Below are 12,860 nucleotides of genomic sequence, written 5' to 3' on the forward strand. Positions count from 1 at the left end.
TTCAGGCTTCAGGTTTTTCGTGTTGTTTTCAGAACTCTATACGGGTTGTCTTTGACTTTTTGATTCTTCCAATGTGCTATGATCCAAAGCCAGGTGTGGGCTCTACTCTTCCAACTCATGCCTTGGTTTATGAGTGACCTCAAGTGCCCCTCTCTACCACTGAACCACCACCAGGGCCTACCTCATTGCTGCCACCACATCCACTGTCACTTGCCCCATAAGCCTCCATTTTCCTGAGACCACAAGCATCAGTATGTCCCTCTGCCCTGGAACCAAAACCAGAGACTCACTCTCCTGAGCGACCGCAGCTAGTCCTCTCCATTCTGGAACCAGGAGCAGGGCCCCACCACTCAGCCACCCTTACCTGGTACGTGCTTGCTCCTCCTCACCTGTGAACAGACCTGAGTCTCAAGTTGTGCCAGTAGAGGTTCCCTACCCAGTCTTCCCCTGAACAGTCACCCAACCCTTTCCTCCCTCCCCAACCATCAACCGGGTGAAAGTATCAGAAACTAAGGCTGCCACGAACACAGCTGCCCCCAAGGCTTGTTCTTACCCCTGACCAAACCACCGCCCTGTAGGTCAGACCTTTCCTAAGGCTGGACAACTGTTTTACCCCAACTTTTTATTGTTTTTGCCCCTCTAAGATTCAAATTGAGGGTACATTGTTTGGAGGGGAATTTGGGAGACCCAGGTAATTTCCCATCTTATTCCACCATCTTCCAACAGTGCCCTTCCTTCTAGCATTTTCAAGGGTTGCTTTCCACACTCTTCTTCCTCTTCTCCGCCTCCTGGCTTTCCTGGCCTAAAGCGATAACTGCTTCGTAGGCAGGAGGCAGGAATGAGGAAGGAGAGCAGGGAGCGGAAGCCAGAGAACATGAAGATTTGGGGGACTGAGCACCATGTCTGCAGAACAGCCAGGAGACCAGTGTCCCTGTATCATAGATTATACAGAGGGGAATTAAAGTATAGAAGACTGGACAGATAGGAAGGGCTTTACAAACCAAACAGAGAATTTTCTATTTGATCTTGGAGGTAATAGAAGACACTGGCGTTTATTGACTACGTGCATAAAAAGGCTTTGACAGCGGACAACCCTCATTTATGACAAAAACCTTACAAATATGGGCATAGAAGGATTTTTAAATAAAATGATAAGTATCTCTTTAAAACCCAAAGCTGGCATTACATGCAATTTGGAAATACACCGTCCCAATAAAAATAGAGGTAAAGCAATGAGGTCCCTTTTCCCCGCTGCTACTGGCCATAGATCTCAAAATGTCAGCAACAGACATAAGAAAAGAAAGAAATTAAAGGCATAAAGATAGGAAAAGAAGAATTGGCCCTATCCCTAGCTGCTCATAACTTAATGGCTTATTTAGAATATACTAAAGAGTTAGAAAATAAACCAACTGAAACAATTAATAGCTTTACTAAAGTAGTAGGTTACAAAATAAACCCACAAAACCCAACAACATTTCTATATTGCAATACAAAATCCAGGAGGGAAGAAGAGACAGGGAAATCCCCTTCAAAATAGTTACATGATTTTTAAAATATCTAGCAGTCAATCTACCAAGGGAAGTTAGGTGGTGCCATAGTGCACAGACTGCCAGACCTGGAGTCAGGAAGACTTTTTGAGTTCAAATTTGGCTTCAGACCCTTACTACACACTAGCTGTGTGACCTTGGGCAAGTCACTTCACTCTGAGTCAGTTTCCTCATCTGTAAAATGAGCTCTAGAAGGAAGTGGCAAACTACTCCAGTATCTCTGCCAAGAAAACCCCAAATGGGGTCATTTGGACCTGATTGAATAATAAGATGTTAACCTACCAAGGTATACCCCAAACCTGAATAGATACAATCATAAAAGACTTCCCAAAGAAATAGAGGCTTGAACAATCAAAGGGATATTCCATGTTCATAGCTCACATGTGAGCTACACCAATATAATAAAAATCATAATGCTATCCAAATTAATTTACAGATTTAGTGGTATAGCAGTCAAATGATTGAGACAAAAAATAGCATAATTTATCTGAAGAATCCAAAAACATTGTTTCAAGGAAAGCAAAGACAAAAAAAACCGAAATGAAGAGTGAATAGCATTCTAGACCTCAAGTTATATTATCAAGCAGTGATCATCAAAACAATTTTATAATGGGTAAAAATTGGAAAGTAGATCAATGGAAGAAATTCTAGATGAGAAATAACTAAACTCCATAACCCAAGTGCAATAAACTGCAAACAAAAAATTACCTAGGAAGGAACGCTTAGCTGGTAAGAAGTTTTGGGAAAACTAGAAAACAGTCTGGCAGGAATTATTTTTAGACCTACATCTTACACCATTTGTAATTAAGTGGCTTAATGAATAGAGTGTTATATTTGGAGTCAGGAAGATCTGGATTTCAAATCCTGACTCTGACACTTACTAGTTGTGTGACCCTGGGAAAACCATCCCACCTTTCTCAGCCTCAGTTCCATTATCTGTAAAATGGAGATAATTATAGCACATCCTTCACGGGGTCCTTGAGAGGATCAAATGAGATAATTCAAGTAAAGGGCTTTGTGATGCCTAAGCTCATCTGAAAAGCAGTCATCTAGCAGTCAGTTGCTTTGACTTCTAATAAAGTTGTAACCTACTCACCTGTTGAGTCATTCAGTTGTGTCTGACTCTTCATGATGCCATGGACCATGGCATGCCAATACTGTCCATAGGATTTTCTTGGCTAAGGTACTGGAGTGGTTTGCCATTTCCTTCTTTAGTAGATTAAGGCAAACAGAGGTTAAGTGACTTTCCCAGGGTCATACACCTAGTAAGTGTCTGAAGTCAAATTTGAACTCAGGTCTTCTAGTGCTCTATGCACAAGGATGCCACGTAGGTGCCTCAACCACTCACTACCTTACCACGTAACCCCCTGAAGGAACTGGAGGCATGGTACCTTTCTTTAAGTATCTGAATGGATGTCACACTGAAGAGGAATTAAGACTTGTTCCATTTGTCCTCAGAGGGCAAAACCCGAACCAGTACATGAAAGCTGTCAAGAGACAAGCTTGATGATGATGATGATGATGATGATGATGATGATGATGATGATGATGATGATGGTGGTGATGGTGATGGTGATGGTGATGGTGGTGGTGGTGATGGTGATGGTGATGGTGGTGGTGGTGATGGTGATGGTGGTGATGGTCATGATGGTAATGGTGGTGATGGTCATGATGGTGGTGGTGATGATGGTAATGGTGGTGATGGTCATGATGGTGGTGGTGATGATGATGATGGTGATGGTGATGGTGATGATGATGGTGATGATGGTGGTGATGATGGTGATGATGATAATGATGATGGTGATGATGGTGATGGTGATGATGATGATGATGATGATGATGATGATGGTGGTGGTGGTGATGATGGTGATGATGATGGCTAACATTTTGATAGCACCTTAAATTTCGCAAAGCACTTTACAGATATCATCTCATTTGCTCCTCACAACAACCCTAAGAGGGAGGCGTTATTATTGTCCCCATTTTACAGGTAAGGAAACTGAGGCAAACAGTGTTAAGTGACTTGTCCACGGTCACAGAGCTAGTAAGTGTCTGAGGTTGGATTTGAACTCAGGTGTTCCTGACTGAAGGTCCTGTGCTCTAGACACCAGGGCATACCCCAGGGGCTTGATTTCAGCTTCCTAACAATGAATGTTCTCCAAAAGTGGAATGTGATGCCTTGGGGTGGGGCACGGGGGACAATCTCGAATTCAGTAATGACAACAATAAGTGATGGGCACTTGCAGGTTTGTCACACACTTCATATAATCTCACATGATCCTTAGAACCTCCCCATGAGTTATCAAATTTCACTGATGGAGAAACAAAAGCTCAGAGTAACTTGATCATGGTCACACAACTAGTAAATATTAGAGGCAGGATTTGAACCCAGGCCTCTCCTTACTCCAGCATACCACCCTGTTGCTAACATTCCGTGCTCTGAGGTCCTTTTGAGCTCTGACTTTCTAATTGATTGTAGTTATCTGCTTAGGGCCCATAACTAAGGCCTAAAGAAGGGGTGGGGGACCCCTCAGTCCCTCCAGACTCCTGCCAGGGCTTACCAACTTTGAGGAGAGATGCATTTCTAGAGATAATGAGCAAAGCCCTCTTCCCCTCCTGTTCATGTGGATTCCCTGGACTGAATTACCCAGAGTACAGACCTGAGTGGCATAGTGCCCATAGGCGATAGGCAAGGACCGGTCTCCTGAGAAAATATCATAGGGCCCACGCTTGCTTATGGTCCGGGTCAGTAACTCTTCCACTCCACTTTTGAAGGTGTAGGTCCCTGGTGATAAGCCACTGCCCTAGAGTCAGAGGAATAACCAAGCATTAGGAGTCACAGCAAAGAAATGCACCATTTCCATCTCCTAAATTCAATGTCATTCAGCAAGAATTAATCCTGTAGGCAAAGCTCCATGCTTAGATCTGGGGATAGAATGTGGAAAAATGGAAATGATTCTGCCCCTCATGAAACTTCCAGACTAGTCAATGTCGGGATCCCTGTGAACTCAGTGAGGGTTCCAGTGGTTCCAGAGGGTTCCAGAGTGGCTCCAGAGCTCTCCAGGTAAATGGGATGGAGCCAGGCGCACCCAGTCAGTTTAGAGGTCACATGAGCTGCTGCCCCATGGAGGGAGGCCACCTGCAAGAACTTGTCAATAGTCAGTCAATAAATGAGCCTTTGTTAACTGCCTCTGTGTGTCAAGCTCTGAACTAAGTACTGGGGACAGAAAAATGAAGCAGAACCTGCCTTCAAGGAGCTTCCATTCTATCAGGACAGACCTCCCTCCCTCCGTCCGTCCCTCCCTCCCTCCCTTCCTCCCTCTCTCTCTGTCTCTGTCTCTGTCTCCTCTACCCCCTCCTCTCTCTCTCTCTATATATATATATAAATAATATATATCTATGTATATGTCTGCTCTCTATATACATATATAATATCATGTATATACATCTGTGTATATATTTTCTTTCTTCTCTCTCTACACATATACATATAATATATATATATATATCTGTGTATATCTTCTCTCTTCTCTCTAAGTATGTATATTCACACACACATAGATCTATATGCACATACACATATGCATATATGTGTATGTACACATCTCAAATAAATATAAGATCATATGTCAGAGAGTGGGGAGGAGAAACCAGCACTATTTTATTTGTGTATGTGTGCACATGTGTGAGTATATACATACGTGTGTCCTTCTTAGCATGATGTTTGCAGCAGTGCTGTACGAGACCTTCAACTAGGATGAAAACGGCATCAAGGGCAGCTACCTCACTGACGGTAAATTATTTAACTTCAAAAGGCTACAAGGCACATATATGGCCCATATCAGATTCCACAACATCTTGGTGGGGGAGGGAAAGGAGGGGAGAGAGAATTTAAACCTCAAAATCTTGTAAAGGTGAATGTTGAAAACTAAAAACAAATAATCTTTTTTTAAAAGCCAAGACCAAAGTGGAGGGAGTGTTGGCGCATGACCTTTTTTGTTCACAGATGATTTGCACGCAATGTAACCTCTGAAGCTGAGATGCAACAAAGGATGGATCAGTTCTCTGCCACTTTGCAGAATGTGGCCTAACAATGAACACCCCAAAAAAGAGCCGTTTCTCCATCGGCCAGCACCACGCCATCCACATGCAGAACCATCAGTTATGGCAAATGAGGAAATCTTGAATGCTGTGGATAAGTTTGCTTCCCTTGGCAGTACCTTTCCAGGGACGTACACATAGATGAAGAAGTTGAAGCACCCATTGCCAGAGCTGGCTCAGTGTTTGGGAATGTCAGGGAAGTGTGGGAGAGAAGAGATATCAGGCTGTCCACCAAACCGACAGTTTACAGAGCCGCTGTGCTGACCTCACTGCTGTGTGCCTGTGACAACTGGCCAGTCCACCAGCGCCGTGCCAGGAAACAGAATCATTTCCAGCTGAATTGTCTTAGGAAGATGCTGAAGCTCACCTGGCAGGATGAGGCACCAGACAGACTTTCTTTCTCAATCAAACTGCTGCAGAGAGCACAACTCCAATGGGCTGCCCATGTTACTCAAATGCCAGATGTACACTTGCCTAAAAGATTATTTTAGGGAGAACTCACATGGAGGTCAGAAGAAGCAATGCAAGGACACTCTCAAGTCTCTCTTCAGAAATTTGGAATCAATTGTGAGACATGGGAGATGTTGGCAAAGGATGGCCCAGCATGGCATCCCTCATCAGAGAAGGCACTGTGCTCTATGAGCAAAGCAGAACTGTGGGAGCTCAAAAGAAATGTGAAATGTGCACATTTAGGGCCATTTCCACTCCAAACATTCGCATGGCTCTTTGTGCCCGACCTGTGGTAGAGCCTTCTGACCTTCGACTGGTCTGATCAGCCACAAGGGGACACACTGTACCTTGACCCTGACATAGTGATGTTGTTTTGGTCCTCTGAGAATGGACACATACACATATGTATATTTATGTGTGTGAATACACACACACATATATCTATGTTTACCTACACACATAACACACATGTTAAATATAAATAATACATGTATAACATATATGTGAAATCAAGCAAGTCTTCATGCAGAAGGTGGAATTTGAGCTAAGTACTGAAGGAAACGAATGTCCCGGGGTGGGGGGTATATGAGTTAGTGAAGCTGAACAGGAGATGGGGATGCAGATTTCTATCTTAGACATTCTAAGGGGGAGAGGTGCAGAGGGAGGGCATCCCTACATGGGGACAGCCTGCGGAAAGTCACAGAGATGAGAGATGGAACATTGTGGGTGAGGAACAGCAAGAAAGCCACTTTGGCCAGACTAATGCCTGCATTCTCTCTGGTGCTGAGTTGTAGTAACAAATTGGAGAATTGAAAGCATTTCAGTAGGAAAAAAAATTAAATCTATCTTTAAAAAAGGGCATGGGGGAAAATGTTGTATAATAAGACTGAACAGGTAGGTTAGAGCCAAGGTGGGAAGTGTTTTAAATTCCAAACAGAGGAATTTGCATTGGAATCTAAGAGTTTTAACAGGCAGCCCCTGGAGTGGAGTAAGTGGGCAACACGCTGAGATCTGGAGATTTCCACCAAAGCAGCAATGTCTCAAAGCAGTAGTGCTTACAAATAGTACCAAAGGGGCTGTTTACTTGGTGCAAAACTTATGCAAGGGAAGGCTTCATGGCACAGCTTGAAACACTGAAGGGCATAACAGTGGGGCAGGGTAAGAGACATGGATGGGTCCCCCGTTGGACCCTTGATTGGGAGACTTTCTCCTCAAGTCCAGGAGGAGGAAGAAGGAACTGACCATTAGGGTGAGAGGTGCCCTCCTGTCCTGGCCCTCAGTTTATTGGTAGAGGACATCTGAGCCAATTGCACATCATAGGATCCATACCACTCACCAGCAATGTGAAGGGGACCAGGTGTTTTATAGAAAAAGATGGGTGCATCTGATTGATTTCCTGCCACTGATGTCAAAGGCAGGGATTTATGAACTGGAAAGCTGAGTGGGGGATGGAGATTCCAAACAATAAGTATTTCTTCAGTATCCATTACATGCCAAGCACTGTGCTAAGTCAGAAAAAACAAGTAGAACGTTGGCTAATTCTGGGCAGAGAGTGTTCCATGCCAATGTTCTCCCTTCGCTGCAGAGAACATAGACCTTTAGGGCCAGTGCCATGGCACATCATCCCAAACATGTCTAACGGACCAAATTTGGAATCAAAGAATGTGTGTGCCCAGCAGCACCTCTCAGAGCAATTTTTAGATAATAATAATAATAAATAAAGGCACTTGAACACGTATCTTCACTGCCACCCCCACCTCCTAAGCCTCGTAGAACAACTGAGGAGACAAAACTCCCCTCACACTACAGGGGACTCTTTGTTAGGGCAGGCAGCAGGGAGCATAGCTTACCTATGTCTGTGTCGTTGTTTACCCCCAGTACTGAGCCATGGGTCCCACCCAGGGGAGACATTTACAAATATTTGAAGAATGAGTAGATGCTAGCCCAAAGCCCCCTGGGCTCACCTCAGAAGGGAGCTCAAAGGCTTTCTTAGCCTTGGTGCACATAATTCCTTTGGTGTGTGCTCGATCCCAGGCCTTGTCTTCCATCTCTGTGTAGGGGTTCCCTCCTTTCCCATAATTCCCAGGGCCGGGAAAATAATTCTGCCAGGTGGAGAGAAGGAACAAGCATCATCACAGGTGACACAGGACGTGACCATCAGCCCATCCAACCACTCCTGGTGGTTTTATAACTTTGGGGCCGGCTTTTTGTTTTACTAAATAGTCATTTCCAGGTGTCATTCCCTACCTTGTGCTGAATTAGAACAGGTTAAGCAAGAGAAAATGTTACAGTGAGAAGAGGATGGGCTCCAGGGCCGGGGCTCTCCCCTCTGACCCTTAGGATCTGGGTGGCTTCGGCCAAGTCATTTCAACTCTTTGGGTCTCAGTTTCCCCCTGTGTCAAATGAAGGGGTTGGACTTATGTGAGTCAGGAAAAAGTCAGGGTTCAGCCAACCTCAGATACATATTGGATGTGTTACCTTGGGCCAGTCACTTAACCTCAGTGGGTGTAATAGCAGCAGAGTGGTTGTGAGGATCAAAGGAGATAGTATCATCATCATCATTATTAGCTATAACCAGGAGAAACATGAAACCATCCTTGCCCTCAGGGAGCTTTCATTCTGCCTTTAAGTATCACCTTTATTCTCACCAGGGAGCACCATAGGGCACAGAATGCCAGACCTGGAGTCAGGAAGACTCATCTTCTGACCTCAGACACTTACTAGCTGTGTGAGTGTGGGCAAGTCACTTAACTTTTGTCTCTATCTCCTCATCTGCAAAATGGGCACAGTAATATCCTCTACCTTTAAGAGTTGTCACAAGGATAAAGTGACATAATTTTGTAAAGCGCTTAGCAAACCTTATGGTTCTATAAAAAGACTGGTTATTCTTAGTGCTGGGACCAGTGGGCAGAAATCTAAAAGAGAGAGGTTTCTCCTTAATGTCAGGCCAGGCTTCCTCTCCCAGATGGGATGGACTGCCTTGGGAATTACCAAGCTTACTTGACTGGAGGCTGAATGACCTCTGGCATTGGTCAGGGATGCCCCAGGGAGGTTCTTTGTTCAGGGCCCAGACGGCCCAGATGCCTCTGAGGCCCCTGCCAACATGGCCTTTCTGTGATCTCCCCACTGGATCAAGCCATCCCTGATCATTGGCTCTAAACTGCGTTTGATACTTTAGCCTGGAGAGTCACGAACAATCGTGGGCAGCTGCCAGCCCCCTCTGCCTTCTGTGCACAGCGGCTTGCTTTTCAATTCCGGCCTGCCAGAGACTGACAGCTCACTTCTCTCCTACCCTCTGACTCGGGACACTTCCCAGCACCAGCTCACTCACTCCCTCCTCCCCACTGGCCAGTTCTGCTCTCAGCCCTCTGTCCAAACTCCTCAGGGCTGCCTTGAGCAGGGACCAGCATCAGAAGAACAGACTGACCGCTCCTGGAGTCCCAGAAACTGACTTACAGCCCTGGGGAGCTACCAGCCCTCTTCACGTTGGCTGCAGAGACGCTAACCTTTGGAGCCTTGGCATGTGTGATCTTGGATAAATCATTGTCTTCTCTGCACCTCACTTCCCTGCTTTGTGAGACTGGAGGGGGCCTGGGAGGTGCTGGATGGTCTCCAAAGCCCCTCCCAAGCTTGACATTCTCCTCTAAAATCCTTCCCAGTTGTGACACGTTCCTTCCCGAGGTCCCTCCCAACTCTGACGTCCCTTGTTCTAAGACCACTCTCACTTCTGACATCCCCTGTTCTAAGGTCCCTTCCAGCTCTGACCTCCCTTGTTCTAAGGCGCCTCTCTAGTTCTGACACTCCCTGTTCTAAGGTCCTTCCATCTCCCCCTGGGATTCCCCGTCTCTCCTCTCTTCCCCTCTTGCTTTCCCCTGAGCCTTCCCCAGTTCTGCTGCTGGCTCCACAGGAGCTCAGGGAGACCTGGTGAGGACCGACACCTGCTCTCAGGTCTGGGCTCAGGTGTTTCTTTGCTGAGCACACAGAACTAGACCGGTCCCTTCATGACCCAGAGAGCAGGAGACCACGCAGGCCCCTCCCCAGCCCCTGCTGCCGCGGCCACTGTGCACGACCACCTTCCCGCGCCTGCTGTTCCCGCCATCCCCACTGAAGGTCACTGCTGCCTCACAGACCAGCGGAAGCAGCACGGCTCCTGCCCAGCATCTCTGAGCTTCAGGGCATGGCCAGCTCCGAGGGAGGAAGGGAGTCCCGCACAGGGGAAAGTGGAGCAGAGACTGCGGGGTTTGGGGAGGGGACTTTGCACGGGAACATGGAGAGTCAGAGCAGGAAGTGTGGTACAGGGGAGAGACTGGAGGACTGGAAGGCAGAGGTCCTGAGTGCGAAACCTGGCGGTGCTGACCTGGAGCATCACTGGACCACTGACCTGGGGGGCCTTCCTCACAGGGAAAATGGGACTGTTGGCTTAGATGGCCTTTAAAGTTTCCTTCCAGCTCCAGACCTTTGGCCTTACTAGTTAGAATAGGTAATGCCAGAGCTGGGAGGGGCCTTAGAACAGGGGATGTTGGAAAATATAATACAGTACAGCAAAGGTGGAAAAAAAAAATAGACTATTGACTATGAGAGTTTTCCAGGCCCTCAGAACTCTGTTTTTTTCATAGGACTGCACAGGACCCCAGAGAGCAGAGCTGGAAGGCACTGTAGCACCCCTTTAGTCTGACCTTTCATTTTACAGAAAGGCTGCCTTCCTTGCCCAGGTCAGAGGCTCCTATAGATGGAGCCTGGCCTGGCTCCCCCAGCCCCTGTTAAGCTGAGGCACCATCCATCACCAGGCTGTTTCAGGCCCTGCTGAACACAAGACAGCTTGGTGACCTCTCCCTATCACTACCAAGGTAGCAGAGGGGAAGAACCCAACCCACTTGCCAAAGCAAGAAACAACCAATCCAGGCCCATGGTCCAGACTTGGGCCTTGCCGTCTAAAGAAGAGAAGCAGAGAGCCCTGCCCCAGGCAGAGCACCCCAGGGGGAGCCCAGGCTCAGGCCTGGGCTCCACGTATCAGAAGGGATGTTTACAAACTGGAGCAGGCCCAGAGGAGGATGACGGAGAGGATCAGTCATTCCTGAAACACTCACTCCGTGTGAGAAGCTGTACTCGGAGCTGGGGCCCTGGCTCTCCAGTCTCTCCCCTGAACCACACTGCCTGCTCTGATGCTCCATGTTCCCATTCTGGCTCGGGAAGCTGCCTAACATGAGAGACACCACGCCCTGTGAGATGCATCCAGGGAAATGGGACAGAATCTCGGAAGGGCCTGGGAGTCGGGCCCAGGAGGGAGAGATGGAGGGACTGGAATGTTTAACTGGAGAGAAGCTATCTGCTCACAGCTGCCCCACGCTCTGCCCCTGGAAGCTGACCATTCCTGCTTGACCCAGAATCTATACTCACAATGGCTAACATCAAGCACATAACATGTACTTTCTTATTTGAGTCTCACAGCAATGTTGGAGGGAAATGGAAGCTGAGCAAAGTTATGTGACCTAGCCAGGGTCACACAGCTACTACGTGTCTGAGGCAGGATTCGAATTCAGGCTTCCAGTTTAAATAAGGAAGAATTTCCCAAGAAAGCTGCCTTTAATGATAGGATACACTGACCCAGGAGGTCACTGAGCCTGCCGGGGCTGCTTAAGCAAAGGCCAGATGGCCCACTTAAAGGGGCAGTGACGGAAAACATTTTGGTTTAGTGCAAGGAATTAAGGGTCTAGGTGATCTCTGAGGTTTCTCTTCATTCTGAGATTCTGTGACCCTCCAAAAAAAAAAAAGAGTTGTGTCTTTCCCCTTCCTATAGATCTCCTCCCCTAGTTACCACCCCTACCCCCCACTGCCCAGTCACAGGTACATCTTCTTCACAAGATCACATCTTCTCAGAACTGAGAGATAACCTGGTCCAACTTAGGTTGAACAACAACCCAACAGCCCAAACGAGCAATCCCACTATAGTACCCCTGACAAGTGGACACCCAGGCTTTGCTGGAAGCCCTCAGGTGACAGGGAGCTCACTGCCTCACGAGGTGGCCCTGCCTCTTTGTTGGGAAGCACATCAAGCTTAACCTGGCCTCACTGCAGTTTCTATCCACTGGTTCACAACCTGCCCTCCAGGCCAACCTGAATCGATCTACTCTCCGTCTGCCACCTGTCGATCTTCAAAGACTCGAAGACATCTTTCACTTCCCCTGTCCCTGCCCTTCAGCTTACTCCAAGTGAGTATTTCTAGTTGCTTCAACCAACCAATCTTCTACTGGGCTAAATAGACTCCAAGTCTTTTACCCCCTTCTCTGGACAATATCTAGATGATTCTTGTCCTTCCCAGATGGGGGTGCCCAGAATTCATTCCATGTAACTGAAGCGAACAAAATATCCTGGCTGTGGCTGGCCAGAGCAAAGCGCTAGAGGAATATCACCTTCTTATTCTTGGAAGCCATGCCCCTCTTAATCACACTGATTTGGGTGAGGTCCTCTAGAACCCCCAGATCTTTTTCAGACAAACTGCCGTCTAACTGGGCCTCCCCTACCTTACCACGGGACTGATTTTTTGAACCCGAGAATAAGGCTTCTACATGTCTCCCCTATTTTCTCTTAGACAGTTTGCCTCCACTATCTTAGGCTATCAAAATCCTTTTATGTCTGGACTCTGCCTGCCATCTAATGGGTTAGCTATCCTTCCCACCTGAGTCATCTACAAATGTAATGAGCCTACTGTCCACAGCTTTATCCAAGTCACTGATAAAATGTCCAGTGACAGAGATCTTTGGG

General features: G+C 47.0%; 1 protein-coding gene across 1 annotated transcript in view; it reads right to left on the reverse strand.

The window, feature by feature from the left end:
- The window catches only part of LOC138165133 (ciliary microtubule-associated protein 2-like), a 46,623-nt gene that overhangs the window by 24,204 nt on the left and 9,559 nt on the right, over positions 1-12,860 (reverse strand). Inside the window, exons 5-6 of the mRNA XM_069093286.1 lie at positions 8,063-8,207; positions 4,208-4,351 (exon numbers count right to left, since the gene is read on the reverse strand). Coding sequence (XP_068949387.1) covers positions 4,208-4,351; positions 8,063-8,207 — 289 coding nt within the window. The remainder of the gene's footprint in view (positions 1-4,207; positions 4,352-8,062; positions 8,208-12,860) is intronic.

This window comes from Petaurus breviceps, unplaced genomic scaffold, assembly GCF_028583685.1.
Source record: "Petaurus breviceps papuanus isolate PSGF00001 unplaced genomic scaffold, PetGlider_PUasm1.0 208, whole genome shotgun sequence".
NCBI classification, from domain to species: Eukaryota; Metazoa; Chordata; class Mammalia; order Diprotodontia; family Petauridae; genus Petaurus; species Petaurus breviceps.